Source organism: Erythrolamprus reginae, chromosome 3 (genome assembly GCF_031021105.1).
Source record: "Erythrolamprus reginae isolate rEryReg1 chromosome 3, rEryReg1.hap1, whole genome shotgun sequence".
In the NCBI taxonomy this organism is placed as follows: Eukaryota; Metazoa; Chordata; class Lepidosauria; order Squamata; family Dipsadidae; genus Erythrolamprus; species Erythrolamprus reginae.
In genome coordinates, this window is record NC_091952.1 from 37,449,682 (window position 1) to 37,463,466 (window position 13,785).

Genomic DNA, 13,785 nt, shown 5'->3' on the forward strand with positions numbered 1-13,785 from the left:
TTCTTCTATTTTTCTCTCCCCTTATTTTCTCAGCACTTTTCCTTCTTTTTTACTTTTTACTTTTACTTCATTTCTGTTATTTGTATCTTTGAATGTTTAAACTTTAATTTAAAAATTGTTTGGAAACTCCAGATTGTGCAGAATGCAGCTGCGAGAGCAGTCATGGGCTTACCTAGGTATGCCCATGTTTCACCAACACTCCTCAGTCTGCATTGGTTGCCTATCAATTTCCGGTCACAATTCAAAGTGTTGGTTATGACCTTTAAAGCCCTTCATGGCACTGGACCAGAATATCTCCGAGACCGTCTGCTGCCGCACGAATCCCAGCGACCGATTAGGTCCCACAGAGTGGGCCTTCACCGGGTCCCGTCAACTAAACAATGTCGGTTGGTGGGCCCCAGGGGAAGAGCCTTCTCTGTGGTGGCCCCGACCCTCTGGAACCAACTCCCCCCGGAGATTAGAACTGCCCCTACTCTCCTTGCCTTTCGTAAGCTCCTTAAGACCCACCTTTGTCGTCAGGCATGGGGGAACTGAGACATCTCCCCCGGGCATATACAATTTATGAATGGTATGTCTGTCTGTATGTTTGTTTAGAAAATGGGGTTTTTAAAATATTTTTAAACTGTAATTTAGATTTGTTGTAAATTGTTTCACTTTGTTGTGAGCCGCCCCGAGTCTGCGGAGAGGGGCGGCATACAAATCTAAATAATAAAATAAATAAATAAATAAATAAATAAATAATAAAAATCAGTGAAAAGATGTTGTTAGAATAGAATAGAATGAGCTGAAAGGGACCTTGGAGGTCTTTTATTTCACTCCTTGCTCAAGCAAAAGAACCTATATCTTTTCGGATAAGTGACTATCCAATCTCCTCTTAAAAACATCCAGTGATGGAGCACCACAGTTTCTGAAGGCAAGCTGACCCGTTGGTTAATTGTCCTCACTATTAGGAAGTTTCTCCTTAATTCCAAATTGCTTTGCTGTTTGATTAGTTTCTAACAGTTATTTCTTGTCTTGCCCTCTGGTGTATTGGAAAATAAATTTATTTATTTATTCGACTTCTATGCCGCCCAATCCCAAAGGACTCAGTGCAGCTTACAACAATATAAAAATTACAAAAACAATGAAAAGAAGTCAAATATAAAAACTAAACTATAAAATCTTAACTAAAAACCATAATAACTAACCCATCAACGTGCATACATAACATTCATACAATATGGCCATGATAGTTGTTAAATTTCATGGGGCCCATGCCGGCCAGCAAAGCCAGGTCTTAGTAGCCTTATGAAAAGCCAATGGGGGGGGGGGGGGCAATACAGACCTCGGAGGGGAGTTGGTTCCATAGAGCCCGGGCAAATCAAATACTGGAATACCATGTCATCTTAATACTCCTGGAATCAAGTTGCTCATTATATTGGTTCAATCCCCAAGCTGGCTGATCTCTGTAGAGGTTTAGATGATTCTTACCTTCCCCAATGATATAGTATCACCTTTCTTGTATACTACACTGACATACCACACAGCCTTTTGACAAGGAAAGATACAGGAATATCCTTGTTTAAATAAGACTTTCGGGGTTCAGTGTTATAAACATCTCCCTATCTTTAGGTGCCATAATCTGGGTTTTTTAAAAAAAAGTTATTGGTGTCTGTTGAATATGGATTGGAAGTTGCTTTTGTACAGTTTGTACAAATAACTAAATAAAGAACAAAACATTGAAGGACTGGGAGAAAGTTAAAAGGATCAGAGCCTGCCTGTGCCTTTGATCTCTGTGCTTCTGCAGTCAGGCACTTTAGCTGACATCTTGAACAGTGAGATTCTGAGAGAGGCTTGTCTTACTGCAGGGGAACTGATTGTTGTAGAGATGAAAGTTCCCTGTTAGCAAAAGAAGTGGGTGGAGTGATGGCCTGGAATAGATTGTTAAAAGACCTTCAAAGCCAGAGATGTGAGCGTGAAAAGATGCATAAAATTAATTACCTTTTCCTGAAAACTGGCTGTTATTTACCCATCGATGAACACATGCTGAGGTCTGGTTAGCTTTGCTATTCTTACTTTACCAAGATTTACCAAATAAGGTTTTTTAAAATTATTTTTTAATTAAAATATTTATCAAATAAGGATGCCTACTGAGATGGATTGTTCTCTCTGTTAGATGAATTCAATTTATGCTGTTCATCCTCTTCTCTTTCTTTCTATTCGCTCCCTCCAGCATTATGGATTTCTCAAGAGTACTAAGTTTTTGCCTAATGTCTCCAAAATGTCATAATTTGAATTAGGTCATTTATGACTCAAATGAGAAAACTGGACTGATTTGGTCTATGATCCATTTATTTGTTTTATTGGCTATTTATGATGCTAGGAGTTTTCTCCAGCATCAAAGTTCAAAACTGACCTTATTCAAAAGTGTCAATAGTCTATCTATTAGAATCTAATTTTCAATTCCATACAGTGTCATCAGCATAGTTCCCTCTAAGCTGAGCAGTGAGCAATCGCTCACTTAAAAATCATCAGAAAAACTCAGAGTTTTTCAAACCTGCCCAGAAGCCGAGAGGGAAAGAGTGAGAGGGAAGGAGAGAGAGAGGAAGAGAGGAAGAGAGAGAAACAGATAGAAAAAAGAGAGGAAGGAAAAGAGAAAGAAAAAGAATGGGAGTAAGGAAGAGAGAAAGAAAATCAAAATCTAGTTTGAAACTAGCTCAACTATTTAAGTGGCATTTTGATATTGATAGAGTTGCCCTCTTATGAACTCACTGTTATAGACACACAGTACAGTATTTTATTTTGAAATTCTCTGAGGCAAAACAGGGTGAGTTTTTTGTTTGTTTGTTTGTTTGTTTGTTTGTTTATTTGTTTATTTGTTTATTTATTTATTTGTTTATTTATTAATATTTCTGCGCTCAGACATTATACTTTTCCGCCCCCCCCCCCCAAAAAAAAAAATTAGAGGGAACACTGGTCATCAGGGGTGGGATTCAGCCCGTTCAAATCACTTCGGGCGAACCGGATGTTAATTTTATATCTGGTTTGCTGAACCAGTAGTTGCAAGGACTGGCTCACCCCTCCCCTCCCAGGAGTCTCCATGTGGCCCAATTTGGATGTGAGGTAAGCGCAGGGCCCACGTGGAAGCTGTGGGAGGGTGAAAAACAGGCCTACTGGAAATATTGGAAGTTTCCAGCCTTGGAAGGCTATTGAGTCTCCGAGAGGGCTGTTTTCACCCTCCCGGAGACTCAAGGAAAGTCTATGGAGTCTGGGGAGGGTGAAAGGCTGCCCCCCCCTCCCAAGCTAAGGTGCAGGAGGCCAAGTAGAGTTGGAAAACATGATTATTTGTTACCAGTTGATGACTATCTTGTTCACAGTCATTTGATGTCCTAAACCTGCTTTTAATTTTACAAAAGGAAAAAAAAAGATGTTAAATGTCTAAATAGATTCAGTGCCTTTTGTTGCCACCAGTTAATAAGAGGTTTCTTCATATAACAAGTGTTTTTGTGAATTGTTAATTGCTTTTAGTTCTTGATAATGTAGCCATTAGTTTTCATTCCCAGAGCCTACATGCTGGCATGTCATGACATGGAATCACATTAGTAAATCAAACTCAGGGTCATGTTGTTACTATCCTCAGAGTATGTCAGTTTGACTTCCAAATGGGACAGTTACAGAAAAGTAATCTTGGAATTACAGATTTTTATTTTTGGTCAATGTCAGATAAAGAATATGTATCTCTGCAACAAGCTTCAGTTGCACTTGAGTTGAGCTTGATTTCTACAGTTTTCTTGGCAGTGTTATTGAAGTAGCTTTTCATTACTGCTTTCTCATCCTTAATTTAGCCTACATCTTTGGAGTTTTCTATTTAAGTGCTACCTGAGACAAGGCAAGGTTGGCTGGCTACTGTCAGTTGAGCTTGCTTGGCCTTGGCCTTAGAAGCTAAATAAGGTCAGGCCTGTTTGGCACTTGAATGGAAGACCACTAGGGCAGAGGTGGGTTCCTCCCGGTTTGGACGGGGTTGCTCGAAATGATAGCGACCAGTTGGTGATGTCATGATGTCAGTCAGTGCTGATCTGTGAACACTGACATTTTTATTTATTTATTTTTAAAATTGAATTTATTTTTTCTTCTGAGCATGTGCAGAAGCTGAGTTTTGGATACTGCATCTTGTTTTTGGCTATTTTTTGGGGTAAGGGGGGAGTGTTGGATTTTTTGTTACTGCGCATGTGCACGTGCAGGAGGCCACGCAGGAGAAAGCAAACCGGGAGCAAGATAAAATCCACCCCTGCATTAGGGTATTTAATTAACCTTGTTTTGTAAACTTAACTGCTAATAGAGATCTTACATTAACTAAAAATTTGGAAGAAAATAGTGGGCCTTGTAAGTCTTTCTCTGGTTCTCTGCAGCTCTGTAAAGTTTTAACAAAGGCATATAATGCATTGCTGTTCTTCACTGTGTGATTAATCAAAGGGGGGCTGTTTTGCATCTGTTGCTATATAAACTTTGCTAAGAAGTTAATGCAATTCACATAGCTCTAAATTTTTGCCACCTTGTTTGTGTCCCTACAGAAACATGGTCGGGGTCAAGTACTCTTTGACCTGGTCTGCGAGCACCTTAACTTGTTGGAGAAGGATTATTTTGGACTCACATTCTGTGATTCAGATAGTCAAAAGGTATGTTGGGCTGGTTCAAATAAAGTTTGTGGTTTGTCTGTTTCAGATGTTGTGGTTTATGTAGGATTTCCTTTTAATGTGCTCTCATACTTTTTCAGAATTGGCTGGATCCTTCTAAAGAAATAAAGAAACAGATTCGCAGTGAGTAGTTCAAAGCATGGATATTTAAGAGTTTTCTCTCTTTTTTAAATTGAATTTTAAAAAACAAAAACAAAACATTAAACAGCAATAACCACATCAAACTTTCAATAAATTTGTAAACATTATAAATGCTAGAAAATAAAAAACAGAACAGAAAAAGGAAAGACAAAAACAAACAAGAAAGAGAGAAGAGAAAAACAACAACCAGACACAAATAAAACATACATTTGGGATATTTACATCCCCTTCTCATTCAGAATTTCAGTCAGATGTGTACACATTTTTAGCTTATTTTAGTTAACATATTGCTTTGCATATTTACATATTTGCTTACTTTTCTACAACTTTGAATTTTAATCTTTTAAACTGTCTTTCTGTATAGTTTCTTTACTTTTATCTCTTTCTTTCTTTCTTTCTTTCTTTCTTTCTTTCTTTCTTTCTTTCTTTCTTTCTTTCTTTCTTTCTTTCAGCCAATTATAGAAGTTCTCCCATATTTTATAATAGCACGAATCCTCCTTGCCTTCTAGTTTTCTTGACAACATATCCATCTCTGCACAATCCATCACCTTTTTAATTGCCATCCCTTCTTCCGGTATCTTTTCACTTTTCCAACGTTGGGCATATATGATCGTTGCCGCTGTTAAGATATGGATAATCAAATACTGAATTTCTTTTTTATACTTCTCAATCTGGAAGCCATCATTCAAAAGAATATAGTCAAGAATTTAATATAATAAACGTTTTGTAAGCATAGCTTCTCCTAGAGATCTTAACTAAATGTTTGGAAGGGAATAGTGGGCCTTACAAGACTTTCTGGTACTGTGCTGCTCTGTAACAAAGGCATAGAAAGTATATATTTATTTATTTATTTATTTATTGGATTTGTATGCCGCCCCTCTCCAGAGACTCGGGGCGGCTAACAGCGACAATAAAAAAGTGTACAATAGTAATTTGGTATTGATGATTAAAAATCAATTAATATAAAAACCAAACATACATACATACATACCATGCATAGAATTGTAAATGCCTAGGGGGAAAGAGGATCTCAATTCCCCCATGCCTGGCGGCAGAGGTGGGTTTTAAGTTGTTTACGAAAGGCAAGGAGGGTGGGGGCAGTTCTAATCTCTGGGGGGAGTTGGTTCCAGAGGGCTGGGGCCGCCACAGAGAAGGCTCTTCCCCTGGGTCCCGCCAGGCGACATTGCTTAGTTGACGGGACCCGGAGAAGATCCACTCTGTGGGACCTAACTGGTCGCTGGGATTCATGCAGCAGAAGGCGGTCCCTGAGGTAATCTGGTCCGGTGCCATGAAGGGCTTTATAGGTCATAACCAACTCTTTGAATTGTGACCGGAAACTGATCGGCAACCAATGCAGACTGCGGAGTGTTGGTGTAACATGGGCATGTAACGTGTGTGTCTGTTAGCATATGGGGTTTTTAAATATTTAAATATTTTAAATTTGTCTGATTACCTATGATTTGTTTCTACATGTTGTGAGCCGCCCCGAGTCTTCGGAGAGGGGCGGCATACAAATCTAAGTAATAAATAAATAAATAAATATTTGGGAAAGCCCATGATTGCTCTTGCAGCTGCATTCTGCACGATCTGAAGTTTCCGAACATTTTTCAAAGGTAGCCCCATGTAGAGAGCATTACAGTAGTCAAGCCTCGAGGTGATGAGGGCATGAGTGACTGTGAGCAGTGACTCCCGGTCCAAGTAGGGTCGCAACTGGTGCACAAGGTGAACCTGGGCAAACGTCCCCCTCGCCACAGCTGAAAGATGTTTCTCTAATGTCAGCTGTGGATCGAGGAGGACGCCCAAGTTGCGAACCTTCTCTGAGGGGGCCAGTGATTCTCCCCCCAGGGTAATGGATGGACAGATGGAGTTGTCCTTGGGAGGTAAGATCCACAGCCACTCCGTCTTGTCTGGGTTGAGTTTGAGCTTGTTGACACTCATCCAGGCCCTAACATCCTCCAGGCACCGGCCCATCACTTCCACTGCTTCGTTGGCTGGACATGGGGTGGAGATGTATAACTGGGTATCATCGGCGTATTGATGATACCTCACCCCATGCCCTTGGATGATCTCACCTAGCGGTTTCATGTAGATATTAAATAGCAGGGGGGAGAGGACCGACCCCTGAGGCACCCCACAAGGGAGAGACCTAGAGGTATTGTTGTTCTTCACTGCATGATCAGTCAAAAGGAGGTTGTTTTCCAACTGTTTTGATATAAGCTTTGGAAAGAAGTTTATTTATTTAAATTTATAGGCTGCCCTTCTAATGGACGCAGGGCGGTGAAGTTAATGCAATTCAAAAAACTCTTAGTTTTTGCCACCTTGTTTGTGTCCATACGGACAAACGTTTTGTTCTAAAGAAATAAAGAAACATTCACAGTAAGTAGTTCAAAGCATTGATGTTTAAGACTTCTCAATCTGGAAGCCATCATTCAAAAGAATATAGTCAAGAACTTAATATAAAACATATTGCATACTAAGATCACTGTGTAATTATTAACATTCATTTGAAATGCTCTAGAGCACGGGTGTCAAACTAACAGCGTCATGTTGTCATCATGATGTATCATTACTCCCCCCCTTCCATCGCTAAACTGGGGGTGGGGATGGCCTGTGCGGGCCGCGAGTTTGACATCCCTGCTCTAGGCTGTAGAAAACTACAATTATTTTACTGGCTGTTGAAATACATATAGAGGCCCAGAAACATCTCATTCACTCGAATAGCCTATAGTAGTGTACAGTGTTCCCTCGATTTTTGCGGGGGATGCGTTCCGAGACTGCCCGCGAAAGTCGAATTTCCGCGAAGTAGAGATGCGGCAGTAAAAACACTATTTTTGGCTATGAACAGTATCACAAGCCTTCCCTTAACACTTTAAGCCCCTAAATTGCAATTTCCCATTCCCTTAGCAACCATTTAGATTATTACTCACCATGTTTATTTATTAAAGTTTATTTAAAAAAATATTTATTAAAGGCAGACAAAAGTTTGACGATGACATATGACATCATCGGGCGGGGTAAACCGTGGAATAGAGGAAAAAACCCGCAAAGTATTTTTTAATTAATATATTTGAAAAACCGTGGTATAGACTTTTCGCGAAGTTCGAACCCGCGAAAATCGAGGGAACACTGTATTTCAACACTACTAGGCCTCTGTATGTATTTCACCTGAATTTCCACTACCGATTTTCTAACAGGTAGATTTGGAACAACTGACAAAACTAGATTTACTCTGCCTGAAGAGAGTAAATCTAGAAAAGCTTTGAGTCTCTGGCTTTTCTGTTGTCTTGCTGTCCTGCAGCAAGTCCTCCAGTCCTGCTGTGCTGAAGAGATTAATACTTCAGAGATGATTGAGAGCAATCTCATTTTTAAAAAGCACAGAATTCTTGTCAGCTCCATCCCCTTTTGCCCATTCACCAGAAATGAATTTCCATTGTATTTATCCATCTCAGACTTCTCTGCTTCCTAGCAATTCCATTTGCAATCTTCAGAGATGGAAAAAGATGTCAAGGTTGCTCTATCTAATCTATTGTCAGGGTTTCTTTTCTACCAACTCCATAAAATAATCTCCGTGACACCCAGCTGTGTCATACAAACTTCCTGAAGTACAGTTTTGCCTCACAAAGGTAAAGCAAATAACGTCTACGATACGTGTGAGCAAGAGAGTCTCAGGTTCGTTTCTTTTCTTGTTTGATTTTAAGAGCTGGCGAAATACTTCTTACTGACTTTTTCTTCTAAAATAGCTGGCTACGGGACAGGTTCGTGATGCGGTGTCTTGAAGAGATGTTGCTGGAGGTCTTTCCCCAACAGCAGCTCTCTTGAGGATTTGAGCTTGTTTCCATGGCAACAGCAAAGTCACTGTCTCTCTGCACAGCAAAGACTCTTTTGCTTATTGCAAACCTTAAAAGGCAAGCCTACCTGCTGTTCGCCTCAGCCATTAAGATCCAGGGAAGCAAGGATCTCCAGTAATTCTGAGGAGTGTGTCTTTTTAAAGCCCTTTATAGTTTCCTTAGAGATTGAAAAGGGAATGTGAGGCAACTCAAAAAAAGAAATAAAAACCATGTGTCAGAGAGTCAATCAAAGATGCATCACCTAAATATACGTCCTAATATTTTTCCCTTTCCCTCCCTCTTTCTCTCTCTCGCTCTCATTTAGGTGGTCCCTGGAATTTTGCTTTCACGGTCAAATTTTATCCACCAGATCCAGCCCAACTCACAGAAGACATCACAAGGTAAAGTAAAATGTATCCGTCTTGGCCAATTCTTACACCACTCTCTTAAAAGAAAAATAGTTGAGTTCATACATTAATGAAGTCATAGTTTATTTTATCGGTGTGAAATAAATCTCAAAGGCTGGAAATACACAGCAAGCCATGCCAATTTGTGTTCAGGAAAAAAATTCCTGTCTCTCATTAGTCACTCTCTCAGAACTATTCCAAGAACTACTTCAAGAGCAACAAAATAGCATGACAATTTCCCAGGCTGTTGTTCCTAGTGCTAATATTGGTTATTGGAAAGAAGGAACATTCTTCCAGAAGCAAAAACCTGGTCTTAATAATATTTCTCCAGTCTTGTTGGGAACACTGAAGCACTTCCGGGTTGTAAGGATTAGCCGGTGACATCATTGTTGCCTGGGGGATGCCCTGTTGCGGTTCCTTTCATGTCCCTCTTAAGTGGTACCCATCTATGTGGTCTCCTGCTTTCAAAGTGCTGGAGTGAATGACGGGAACTCACCCTGTCCCTTGGCAGCAACTGGATTTTGAGGACGAGTCTGCGATCGTGAGCCTAGCATTCTAACCACAGGAGCCACCACACTCCTTATCCTAATAATAATTTGCATTCTTGGTGTTGAAGGGGAGGGAACGTTTGGATCAGAGACCTTGGTGTGGTTTCCTATTTGACTGCCAAATGGAGGTAACTTATTTTGCAAGAACTCTTCACTGTAGCATTAATCCCCTGTATTTTCATTGTTGGAGATTAATAGTCCATCGGCCAAATATTCTGGCCTTATTTAAGTGGTACAGTTTTTTAGTCACACGGGATTAATTAAAACTGGATGTTCATCAATTTTCTGATAAGCTTTGTCGGCTACCCCTCATTTGGAGCAGATTCCCCAGTTTAAGTTATTAAAATTCAGAATTCCAATTGCTGACTTTATCAAATTCCCCCGAAGACTGTTGTGTAAAATGGACATGCTGCAATTAATGGTGGAATACTAGTTTAACAGGCTTGTCTGGAAACATAACCATCCCTTAGTTGTTTTCTTTTCTCATGGACATTTCAACTTTCTGACCTCTTCCTCTCCTTAGGTATTACTTGTGCCTGCAACTTCGAGCAGATATTATCAGCGGACGTCTACCGTGTTCTTTTGTAACACATGCACTGTTAGGCTCCTATGCTGTACAAGCTGAACTGGGGGATTACGATGCTGAAGAACATATTGGCAATTATGTTGGCGAACTACGTTTTGCTCCAAATCAGACCAGAGAATTGGAAGAGCGTATTATGGAGCTACATAAGACTTACCGGTGAATACGTTTTTTATTACTACTGCTAATATCAAAACAAGCTTTGGAAAGATTTCCATAACCTATATGTTCCTATATTCAGCATAAAAAACCCCTTTTAAACAAATGTCAACATTTTAGCTCATCAAATTCTGTAATTTTCTTTTATTTATTTTTTTTCAATCCGTTTTTGTCTTATTTGTCTTCTAAAGGGGCATGACACCTGGCGAGGCAGAGATTCACTTCCTGGAGAATGCCAAGAAACTTTCAATGTATGGAGTTGACTTGCATCATGCCAAGGTATTAGTGAAACTGTGGAGTTTTGAGGGCACATAAGTGAGGAAAAAACCTTGGATTATTCTGAAGCAATATTTACTCCTGTTTAAAAGTTCCTTAAACTACGTAACATTATTATTATTATTATTATTATTATTATTATTATTATTATTAATTGGATTTGTATGTCTCCCCTCTCCGGAGACTCGGGGCGGCTAACAGCAATAATATTGTACACATAACAGTGTACAATAATAATCCAATACTAAAAACAATTAAAAACTCATTAATATAAAAACCAAACATACATACAGACATACCATGCATAAAATTGTAAAGGCCTAGGGGGAAAGAGTATCTCAATTCCCCCATGCCTGATGGCAGAGGTGGGTTTTAAGTAGCTTATGAAAGGCAAGGAGGGTGGGGGCAATTCTAATTTTTTGGGGGAGTTGGTTCCAGAGGGCCGGGGCCGCCACAGAGAAGGCTCTTCCCCTGGGTCCCGCCAAGCGGCATTGTTTAGTTGACAGGACCTGGAGAAGACCAACTCTGTGGGACCTAACTGGTCGCTGGGATTCGTGCAGCAGAAGGCGGTCCCTGAGATAATTTGAGAACATCCACTTAAACCTATCCCGTTTTCCCCAAAATAAGATATCCCCTGATAATAAGCCCAACCCTGCTTTTGAGTGCATGACATTAAGGCCAAGCGCTTATTTCAGGGTTCAAAAAGATATAATACAGAGTCTTATTTTCGGGAAAACATAGTATGGGTTCTTTCATTTGAGATACTATGCTTAAACATCAATATTACTTTGCCTTCTGACAAATTTTGTAGAAGACATTGGTTTATTTATAATTAAATTGTATGGTTGCTATCACAGAAATAGCTATTTTGATATCTAGGGACAAACATTTAGAAATCGAATTTTAAATTCAATTGAGTTTTTAAAAGGTCATGGTAGTTTGCAACCATGTTGTGGAATATTTTCAGTAAGAATGAACTGAAAAGTGGATTTTTTAAAAAATGAAAGAGATAAATAGAAACCTAGAAACGTATTATTTTTATTTGAAAAATCCTCAGTATGAAATCTATTCTTTTTTTCCCCATATTTTATATTTCCTGTCCTCCCTATTCCTGAGATTTTTCTCCTTTCCTTTCTGTATTAGTTATTGCGTTGTTTCCTTACTTTTTGCTCCACAACAAAGAAGTTAATTTTGAAGCCATCTCCCATTAGTGACTGACAGCACATATAATTATTGAATTAATATAAAGCCTGTCCTCCATGCTATTTTTTTCGCACAATGATTGTTGGGTGATTTTTATTCTTTAATGGGGTTCACTCAATGAAGGGCTACCAAAATTTTTACTATCACACTGTGGGCATGTTTTATGCAGGACACCTTGCATTTTCTTTCAACATCTTTCAGTGTAAATTGGGTACTCTGGGATGGAGCTCCATTTTTGCTACCCCACTGCATTCCCACCTGTCCGGGCAGTAGCCCACTCCCGGGTTAACTATACAAGTAGCACAAAAAATCATCAAAATGTTACTTAACAAACACCCTCTCGTGCTAAAACAAAAGGGAGAAGTTACTAAAAGAGAAAGTGTTTCATCCATGATCCACAGTTATGTATGTGTGTCTGTTGACATTCTGCCACAGTTTTAATAGCCCTTGTCCAGAATTCATTGAATGCTATCGGTAGAATTAAGACACAAGCTAAAATAGCTCTAGTACTATATAGGTCAGGAGCAGCAATGGCTGATGGACTTGCTTTTCCTAGCACCAGAAAATTGTTTTGTAATATTAAAAAAAGACCAGGTTCTAGAATCTTTATATCCCTTTCCTTGTTCCTTTGTGGATGGTTATAAACTTTGAGATTTATACCCACTTGGAAAAAATACCCGTGGTGGGAAAGCTGCTTTAGTAGAGCATTATAGTTAGTGGAACCATGCAGCTATGTCTGGAAATGAGTAGAAGCAGCTACATAAAAAGCTACAAGATTTGAAATTATAAAAAATTAGTTTAATATCCTATTAGTTTAATATCCTATTCCAAGGAGATATATTTCCTACCTAAGGTATATCTGATATTTCCAAGAGGTCTGGCTACAATCTGTAGCTCTCAAACTTTTTAAGGATCATTTTGTTCCTCTGGTTTTTAATATATGATTATCCTAATTTGGGGGTGGGGGTGGTTAAACAGTGGCCTACTTGGTATTTAAATGGGACATATGTTGATTTGTCCTTGCCCTTTAGATGTATTGATCTTGGTTTCTTGCCTGTTTAAAAATGCTAGGTAGTGGCAGATTTCTATGTATTCACATTTTCCTCTTTTTCCCAGGATTCAGAAGGCATTGACATCATGCTGGGTGTTTGTGCCAATGGCCTTCTCATATATAGGGATAGGCTGAGAATAAACCGTTTTGCCTGGCCCAAGATCCTCAAGATTTCATATAAAAGAAGTAACTTTTACATCAAAATTCGACCTGGTGAGGTAAGCATGTTCACAAATGAAAAAGAACAAAGATTAAAAGCAAGAGAGAATAAAGGAAAGAGAGGGCGTATTTAGTATTTTCTACTAAATAAGAAACAAATCCTGTTGATGATCTGAATATTTTTTTTTAATCAGCAGATTTCAAATTGGCTTAATAGGAAGTCATTAGTTCTGGGTGTCACTGCTTATGCCTCTGATTTTTTTTAAGTGTAGCGTAGAATGAAAAATTAATCTACCTGTCTTGCCTTTCTGCATATGGATGGGACTCAGGATAAAAGGTTTTTTTCCCCTCTTAATTTATTCCAAACACAGGAGGGGAAAAAATACATTCTGAATTATTTTTCTTCCTGTAATATCTATTTCCCTGGTAGAGACTGAGGAGCTCTTTCTTCTCTTCCTTTTGAATTCATTATGAAGATTATCATTAAGAGGAAAAGGTTCTTGTGTCAGTTGTGCTTGGCATAATGGAACAATGCCCGCCAAACCAGTTTTTGTGATTTACTTTTTATTGGGCAGGAATAATTAACCTCAAAAAAGTTGTGACAAGTGATCATATGTTGACTAAAACCATATCAGGCTTTCTGTACCTCGGATAATTCATCAACACACTCAGGCAACGGTTTTATTTATTTATTTATTTATTATTTATTCAATTTTTATGCCGCCCTTCTCCTTAGACTCAGGGCGGCTTACAACAAG

General features: G+C 39.1%; 1 protein-coding gene across 21 annotated transcripts in view; it reads left to right on the top strand.

Annotated features, from left to right (window-relative positions):
* Positions 1 to 13,785, top strand: part of EPB41L1 (erythrocyte membrane protein band 4.1 like 1) — a 225,865-nt gene that overhangs the window by 169,164 nt on the left and 42,916 nt on the right. For all 21 annotated transcript variants that reach the window (XM_070744816.1, XM_070744819.1, XM_070744813.1 and 18 more), the window contains 6 exons: positions 4,551 to 4,655; positions 4,754 to 4,796; positions 8,967 to 9,042; positions 10,120 to 10,338; positions 10,530 to 10,617; positions 12,934 to 13,086. In XM_070744816.1, the coding sequence (XP_070600917.1) occupies positions 4,551 to 4,655; positions 4,754 to 4,796; positions 8,967 to 9,042; positions 10,120 to 10,338; positions 10,530 to 10,617; positions 12,934 to 13,086 (684 nt within the window). The remainder of the gene's footprint in view (positions 1 to 4,550; positions 4,656 to 4,753; positions 4,797 to 8,966; positions 9,043 to 10,119; positions 10,339 to 10,529; positions 10,618 to 12,933; positions 13,087 to 13,785) is intronic.